Below are 9,095 nucleotides of genomic sequence, written 5' to 3' on the forward strand. Positions count from 1 at the left end.
AGTCTGCCACTGATTTTTTTTAAACTGGCAAACCTGCTTGTGATCTGATTTTTTTTTACACTTTCACCATTTTCATTTCAACAACAAAAAATGTCATAAAAAACCCCCAAAACGAATAAAAATATTAAAATAAAACCATACCCAGGCATCAAATACTGCAGTTTAGAAATGTAACACCAACAAAGATGGTTGGCTGACACATATGAACACATGTTCATAAAATAGCTGAAGTATTTCCAAGAGACAATATCATTGAAGAGGCACATCAGATACATTGGCTTGAAGTGTTTTCTCTCTTTTTTTTACGATTGCCACAGTATTTGAAATCATTAAATTAATGTATGACAATCACAAGCTCAGTCACTTAAAGAGCAATCATTCATGCATGTAATCATCATACATTACTTTGGCATTTACTTGCCCTTATTACAAAGTGTTATTGATTCATTCTGTGGTGTGAAAGAGAATGCAGATGAGAGGCCACATCATGGGCACAGTGTGCCTCTGACTGAAAGAAAAGCAGCCAGACATGATGGGAGAGAGGGTGGGAAATTGTGCCGTCCCGGGAAATTGGGCAGAAATTGAGCAGCAAAGCACGGCTGCTCCCGCGGCCCATGAGCCACGCAGCTACAGTGGTTTGGGGCCACCTCAAACAAAAGCCTAACAACCAGGCTGCGAGTGAAATGGGCCTCTGGAGTGTGATCCCCTTTTCTGTCTGTGACTGCAGATGCGAGCCGTTGTTTCTTCGGAGCACGTCACCAAATTACACTAATTGGCAGCCTGTGAACAGGTCGCTCTGTACCCCCCACACCCCACCTCCCCTCTCTCCTGAATCTGAAGCGAGAAGAGAAAGGCATAAGTAAGGGAGGAAGATGCAAGATGCAAGTTTTAATGTGCAAGAAGTAAAATGGCTTCGCAGCAGCTCTATCAATACAATTTTCCCTTTTCATTGAGGAAAGCACTATTTCATTCATGCCATTTCCGTTCATTCATCAGCTGGGGCCAGCCTAGACTCGCAGTGCCATCTCCCCACCAATACTCTTATCAATGGGAGTGACGTCAGCACTGCCTGCAGCTGGGGGGTGGCGGTGGGGGATCACGTGGTCCAAGAAGGGTATATACAACATAGATGCGCTGATCGTGGTGCTGAAAACATTCACTCAATTGTACAGTAGCGCCAGCGCTGCTGCGATTCAAACACACCTTAAAACTAAATAAAGTCAGTTTGGCTTTTCCTTTTTCTTTTCTTGATGTTGGTAACAGGCTGAAAAGATTGGGGGGGAAAGACATAGAAAATCTGCCACTTGATCCACTATTCATGATTATTCTTGGCTTTTCCCGGGCGTTGTGAGTTTCACCACTTCCCCACCCCCAAGTGGGACTTCAGGTAAGTGAGGAAATCTCATTCTGTTTTATTCACAAGAAACTCTGATCAGATAGATAAGGACATTCACTACCCGTCATTGATCTACGTTTTATTAGCAGAAGTTAGGAAAGGGAAATGTTTTATGCTTGTGGAATGTGTTTGATAATCTTTTAAAATCCAAACCTTATCGCTAGAATTAATCTTTTTTTTTTTTTTTTGCTGCGACTATTTGTTGGCTAATTGTAAATTAACACGCTTTTTTTGTTGTTGTTTTATTTTTAAAAAGTGGAATACAACGAAATACAGTTGCTCTATGGAGTCGAGTAGATTTTATAACTATTTCCACGTATTTTTTTCCTTTTTCAATTTTTTTGGCGCATTTTTGAAAAAGTTCATATTAATATAAAGGCTTGTAAAAGTAAGGCTCTGAGTACTCAGCACAGTGTAAAAAAAAAGAAAGAAAGAAAGAAGAAGAAACAGTCTCTTATTTTGTATTTGTTTTGAGGAGATGGTTGAAGAATTAAGCGTCTGCTCTATGTTTAATAAATAGCCTATTTCTGTGCAGCAGCTTCTCTGTACCCCCCTCCCCCTGTGTTATTTCGCCTGAGATTTTTTTTAAACGTCAAAATGACCAAAATGTGTTTATTTTTCGGATTTAAAAAGACAAGTATCTTTTAAAAAACCGTTTACGCTGTCAATTTCCAGTGATCTTTTTTTAAATTTATTTTTAAATACTCATTAACAAATCCTTACTGGTTAGTCAGTTTCAGAAATAACTCAGTGTTTATTTGTTCGCCTCTGGCGGATCAAGTCACATCAAATTGGAAATAATTCAAATTTAAGCTGTGGAACCAAAATTGTGCGCTTGTCTGCATTCCACGACTGTGTATTGAGGAGAAACATGCTCACATCATACAAGGACAAAGCCGCGTGGTCTCACTGGCTACTCCCTCGGTGCCTTGCGCAAAGAAGCCTCAATCCTCTTAAATTAAACCCCCGGTTCATTTACTGTTTGGACGGACCACTCAGGGACCGTAGGGTTAAAATACCCAGCCGTAGCCACAAGCTTTACGCATGGCTTCCCGGTGCGTGCCATCTTTACACCAGTGCCCCGTCGAATCGTTTTGACGCATGGAATAACAAAACCAGAGCTTGAACGGAGATATAGCTATTAGTTCGACTTTTTTTGTGTTTATTTGTAAAGAAATAGGACTTAAAATGGAAGGTGCGTGCACCCTAGTTGCGTTGGCTTGGAGGAAGAGGTGAGTTTTTTTTATATTATTTTTGTGTGTGTGTGTGTTACCATAAAGAAATAGACAATTCAGTTCCTTGGCGTGAATGTTTAAAAATCGTAACAATTTGGCAGATTAAATCAGGATCTAGAAGGAAAACGCCAGACCCTCTGTGATTCTTAATCAATATATCCGCACCGTGTGAATATAGTGGCTGGATGTAGGTTCCAAACGCGCATTCTTGTTGTGAACGATTACCTTCCGTTTAGAATATGAGAGCATTTTCGCAGCAAATTCAACAAATTACAGCTGGTTTACAGTCGGGCTTCATCTCCATGTTTTCACATTTACAAATCATGTTATACAGCAACAGCAAACAATGTGACTGATGCTAAATATTGAAACTAGAACAGATTTTCCGCCAAAAACACTGCACTTGTCATGGCTCATTAGACTGCTTTGTCTGCCTGCTTTGCTCTCAACCGTCTGTAGAATTAAACGAAAAAAATCTTAAATGCTTTTGGTAACTGGTTTGAACAGACAAATTGCTTGTAAATTTGAAATCGGAAATAAAAATGGCAGCTTAACTCAGGTTCAGTAAGCTTGCGTCTTTAAGTCAGTGTAATATCTCTCAACTTCTTTCTGGACATTTTCAATCAGATGATATGCAAAAGAGTTGCATTCTATTCAAAAGATCCCGACATCCACTAAAAGAGAAAAACTATGACAGATGACTCGTGACTCATTTCAAATGTGTCTTCTCTCCTCCTTTCTCTGCCTCCCTTTCTTCTTCTTCAGGTGCTTAACCTCCCTCCTGCCAGTTCTGCATGGTCATGACCTGTCATCACGCCCTTTCCACAGCCCACCTCATCCTATTGGTCCTGCTCATTGTCACTCCACATCTAGCTGGCGCCGCCCCTGCGTGGGGTGTGGGAGGGGAGGGAGGGGTGGAGGGGCGCACCCGGACAGACCGTAAAGAGGACAGCCTTGCCCCCTTTCTCTCTACCCTACCTCAGAATCTCTCCGGCCCTGAAAACGAATCGGTCGACCGGGGTCGGGGCCCGGGTCAAGATAACCGATTAGATAAAGTGACGGACCCTGCGCAGGTGCTGGCCATTCTTTTGGAGTCCCTGGACCACCCGGGGGACAGTGAAATCCAGGCGAGTAGAAACAGAGACTGGGATGAGGATCAGAAGCAGCCCTCCATTGAAGGTTTGGAGGGTGGCGAGATAAGGAGAGCAGAGCAGACAGAGGGAGAAAGGGGGGTGGAGGAGGACAAGGAGGGGCGAGGGGCTGATAAGGCTATTGAAAAGCTAATTTTAGGCCATTTGACAGCTGCTCAGGGGGATGACTTGAACGAAAAGGAGGAGGAAGAAGATATAACTACAAGGTCAGAGGAGGTTCAAAGGTGGTCTATGGAGGATGTGAGTCCTGATAGTGTAAGTGAGGAAGGGGGGAAAGAGGATGAAGAGGGGCAGGAGGAAGGCAATGGTTTAGAAAGTGTCCTAGACAAGGCTAGATCTGGTTCCTCCTTACAGGGAGAGGATCCCTCTTTGCAGCGCAAAATAAGAGGTTACTTCCAAAACATTGACTTGGGTCTTCAAGACAATGAGATCCTGCCTCCTCTGAAGGGCTACAAGGCATACAACACTCAGCTAGCACGAGCTGGAAAGAAGCAGCACTGGCAAGATAACCAGTCTCGTAACAGACCAATCAAGGGGGGGAACTTCATGGATGACTTTGATGATGAGGGAGAGGAGCTGGAGGAGGAGGTTGAGGAAGAAGAGGAGAGCCTCTCCCACATGGAGGAGGAGGCAAGGGCGCGTGCAGAGAAACAGGAGGTTCTCAGGCAACAGGAGGAGGCAGAGCGAGCAAGAGAGGAAGAGCAGAGGCTGGCAGACATCGCCTCTGACATGCTGCTGCAGTACATGGGGAGGAAGCAGCAGTCCTACATGAAGCCGCGGCAGAAGAGCAGCAACACCGCAGAGGACAAGCGATCAGAGGAGGTTCTCCCTGATGAAGACGACCTGGACCAGCAGATGATTGACAGGCTGATTGAGATCAGCAGCAAGCTGCACCTGCCTGCCGACGATGTGATTGAGATTATTAGTGATGTGGAGCAGAAGAAGAAGAAAAGGAAAGAGCTGCAGCAACAGCCATTTAACAGCAACCCCGTTGCTCCGCGCTTCAGGCCTCTGGTACCTCCTCCTCTGGCCGCCCCACCTATTTACCACTACACAGCCTCAAAAAACCCCAAGAAAGCCCCTTATAAGTACAACAAATCCAACAAGAAATGGCACAAGGACAAAGTCAAGTTGTACAAGCAGGACTATTGGTATAAGCCTCAGAAGCAGCTTGACTACTGGTATAAACCCCAGAAACAGTTTTTAGCCTTCCCTTCTTATCCATACTACCAAAAGCCATATCGAGCCTACTACCCTGTTTACTTCCCATATCCCAAACAACAATATTATGGCAAGCCCTCCCCCTCCAGAGACCAGCCCTTCAGCCCCCAGGAACTTGACCTTCAGGCCCCAAGGCGTAGGCACAGGGCAGGGGGTAAGAACCGTGGACAGGGCTGGAGGCAGCAACCACCACGCTTGCCTGTCACCCCTTATATCTCAAACTATATCCTTCCTCACCCACGGACCTACCAACCCTTACCCCCTCCTAAACCAATAATCACACCCAGGAGGGGCAGGCGACCCCCGTACTACTATCCACAAGTCACACCAGGAGATGACTATGAGGAAGATGGGTTGGTGCCCCAGCTGGACAGTGAGGAAGAGCTGGAGAACTTTATTGAGAGGATCTACATGAAACGCAGAATGTATTGAGAGATTTTTTTTGGACATTGTCAGATCAAAGAGACTGACGGAGGTGGGGTAGATTGAAAGTAGCTAAAAGCAGAGGGGAAATAAAGGACTAAAGGAGATGTGTTTTGAGCCTGATGGAAATTTAAGGTCTGTTGAGTAAAAAGTTCAATTTCTGGTTTTATTCACTATAATTTTGTTGGTTTTCTCAGTCAGGGAGAGGATGATAAGGTCCCACTTTAAGCTCCCTGTAACCATGTTCAGCCTCTTGATCAGTTTACATTTTGAAACAGAACATACCATGGTGTATGTCTGCCTCCATTCAGGTCGATCTCTGATTCTCCTGTATATTTCAGAGAATTATAGAGAACGCACACACATATAGACATACAAATGTACACACAGAGGCATGCATACACATCAACACACTCGCATCTTTGACCCTTTCACAAGCAGATGTGCCCATCATAAGAGAACTGCGTTTACAACATCACTTTATATCTTTTGCTCTATATTCTGTAAATCATATCACAAAACAAAAGCAGTTCATTCACTTCTTAGCTATACAAAAAAAAAAAAAAACTGGACACTGCTCCTGTCAAATGGTGACATTTTTGTTGTATTTGATGTGTGTAGATGCCTTTCTTATGCCCGATTGGATCAACTTTAAACAGCTGCAATTTTAACACATGCACACACACACACACACACACATTTCAGTTGTTCAAACTCAAGATTCAGATTTTTGCCTTACAAGCACCATGGTTCTATAAGGGAATTATCACGCTGCATATTATTATCATCACACATGGTCCCGATGTAGAAACCCTGTGGACTCCAAAAGCACAAACTTAAACACTAAACACTTCCAACCTGGTGGACCAAGGGTTTTCACTCATTTAGGGATGAAGAAGTTATCGTGTCAGCATATCTATGGCAGATCCACTATTATAGACATCATACCTTTCTCATTGTTCATATCAAATCCAATTTTCTGACACATTTTTTAAAAACATTTCTCACACACTGGGCCATTTGGTCATTCATCTTTATTTTTTTTTTATTTTTTTATATATTTATTTTGGAAAGAAAAAAGAAAAGAAAATACTTGAAATCATCCACTCTGTGTTCCGCAGCCTTTTAAAAACTGATTTCCACCAAGAGGCTACGAGCATTCTGTATCATTATCAGAAGAAAATCCATTGAAAAGCTTCAGGCCGGGGAGTCAGGGATTGTGCTTAAACCGTTAAATGCACGTCTTTCTACTTGCATCTTAAAAAATGAACAAAAAAAAAAGAACAAAAAAAAGAGAAAAATAAAACAGTGTGGAGAACTCAAAATGGTTGTTTTCTCTGAGAAAAACTGTGAACATTTGAAAAAAAAAAAATATCAAAGGAAGAGGGCCACTGTGTCCACAGTGAAGCCATCTGTCTTGTAAAAGGAGAGTGTTGTTGTTGATGTCACCTTTAGCATTGTAAGATGTACAGTGTGAAATAAATATGCCCGTGCAATGTGTAAATAACAGCATGATGATTACTAGTTTTGCTATATGATAAAAAATAAAAGCAATTATTTTATTAAAGTTCAGTTTTTTAATGGCTTTTTGGAGAGTGCTATCTTGAATTTATACAGCCGCAAGAGCACTTGGTTCTCGAATAAGAAAACAAATCCAAATGCACAAAGGACAGACAATCAGCTGCGGCTTAGTGACAAGAACGACTCATATATGTCAGAGTCCCATCAGTATGGAGACAAAGAAAAAAAAAACAATAGAGGGAGTTTATTTTATCTCCAACAAATCAACAAGAAGACCAAAAAGCAGAATGAATGGGTCTGAAAAGAGGAGAAAAAACGAAGAATGGAAAAATTCTGAAGGAGGGAGGGAAATGGTAACTGCAGTGATTGATGAGTCACATGATTGGTGGATGAGTCATCCATCTGTACACTATACTGCGCAGGACCACACACTCACACTCACACACATACACAAACGCACACACATACACATGCATACATTTGCACATTCTCTTTGAGCTGTATAGTAATTTAGCTGCTGGCATTCAAGATAAAGATTGAGTCATATTCGCTTCTGCCTGGAGCCTGCCAGTCGGCTGGTGGAAAGGTGTTTGGTAGATGGGTTTTGCCATATCTTGTTTCCACACCTCCCCCTCACTCTCACATCACACAGGCAATATGCCCCCCTGCTGTAATTCCTTGAAGTGAACCCGGTTGCCGCTTGTTTGGCAACAAAACAAACTTCATGCGTGCCATCAAGCGCACAAACACTGGCAGTGATTTGCAGCCTGTCAATATGGTCTAAATCCCACGTTATCTTGCCAGCCTGCTCTTCATTTGATTTGAATGGTACCTTTCATGGCTTCATCTTGGGTTGTTAAGTAATTCCTGGACACCATGTTATGGATTCAGATTTTCAGTTACAGTCTCTTAAAATATTCTATCTGCTAATTCAGTCAGTGACTGGAGGAGCAAATGTGTTTATTTGTTTTAGCCTACACTCAGTGAGCGACTCTTTCTGAAGCAGCAACCAGCCCTGCTGTAACATATTCCAGTGGTAAGTCTGTCATGCCTGCACCCTGTTCTGCATCATTTGCCACCATTAAGCTAGAAAATAAGTGGTTAAAAACATGCAGTATATAGACTTTGTGATGTGGTTAAGCTTTGCCTGATCAAGTTATTGAGTTGTCATCAAACCTAACCAAACAGGAAGCAAGAGAGAAAGGAAACAGTGCATTGTAAAAAAAAAAGGAAAGCTCATAATGAAAATAAAGTTAAGAATTTACTGGAAGCAAACCCGATTTTCCTGGATGAAAGACATGTGTCAGACCCAAAAGCATTTCAAGGTGGAGTGTTCAGCTACAATATACCTGCTTCTGTGACTGTACAGCAGTGTGCTGCAGAGGAAAAGGCAGCTGTCTCCAGTATATTTTCTTATAGCATTTGTTGGATTAAACAAATAGTGCATAGCATAACTTCTTTTTGCCACATTACATTCTGGTTAGGATCAGAAAAAGTTTGGGCAAAAATACAATCTTTCTTCTACCCCACCATTTCATTGGAGAATGTCATGAAGACATTTTACCTGCAGCTGCTCTCACAGACACCAGCGGTTGCATTTTATTGTACCTTTACTTTAGGTTGTGCCACGCATGAACAGACGACACTAGGTTATTTTTGGGATGAGGACAGTTTCGCCAAATTTGATGCATGGTGCTGATTTCGATGATCTATTTATCGTTTTATCAGCCGTGGGTTATGGAAATTCAAAGTAACCCATGACTAATCTTATATTTTCACATTCCAAGTCGTTCACTTGAGATGGGAACAATCTTTCTGGTTAGAGTGTTTGTTTGACAAATGACAAAACAGACCGCTAATCTGTTGCTGTTCCTCCTCAGTCAGGAAAAGAAATAAAAAAAGGAAAACTTTTTTTTTTACTAAAGAAAAGTTTTCTGTGTAAGTTACTTCCAAAAGCAAAGAACTACTCAACAGTTCTGATATAGCTGATGCTATAGCAGCATCCCTGCCGCCTTTTTACTGTTGGCACAGCTAAAACCTGCAGTGTTGCAAGCAGAGGACCCAGATTTATCTTCACCAGGCCTGCGATCTCAGAACTCTCACAAACTTCCTTCCGCTCCACTGCTGTTTGACTGGTTTCTTTCCAAT

At 42.3% G+C, this 9,095-nt stretch overlaps 1 protein-coding gene across 1 annotated transcript; it reads left to right on the plus strand.

The window, feature by feature from the left end:
• Positions 1–1,153: 1,153 nt before the first annotated feature.
• On the plus strand, positions 1,154–6,953 carry LOC142402080 (uncharacterized). The gene is made up of 2 exons (XM_075487555.1): positions 1,154–1,387; positions 3,397–6,953. Exon 2 carries the CDS (start codon positions 3,426–3,428, stop codon positions 5,433–5,435), a length of 2,010 nt encoding a protein of 669 aa, XP_075343670.1. The 5' UTR covers positions 1,154–1,387; positions 3,397–3,425; the 3' UTR covers positions 5,436–6,953.
• The last annotated feature ends 2,142 nt before the right edge of the window (positions 6,954–9,095 follow it).

Source organism: Odontesthes bonariensis, chromosome 16, assembly GCF_027942865.1.
Source record: "Odontesthes bonariensis isolate fOdoBon6 chromosome 16, fOdoBon6.hap1, whole genome shotgun sequence".
Classification (NCBI taxonomy): domain Eukaryota; kingdom Metazoa; phylum Chordata; class Actinopteri; order Atheriniformes; family Atherinopsidae; genus Odontesthes; species Odontesthes bonariensis.

Excerpts from the sequence above, each read along its gene's own strand:
- LOC142402080 (XM_075487555.1), top strand. The coding sequence starts at position 3,426 with ATGGTCATGACCTGTCATCACGCCCTTTCCACAGCCCACCTCATCCTA.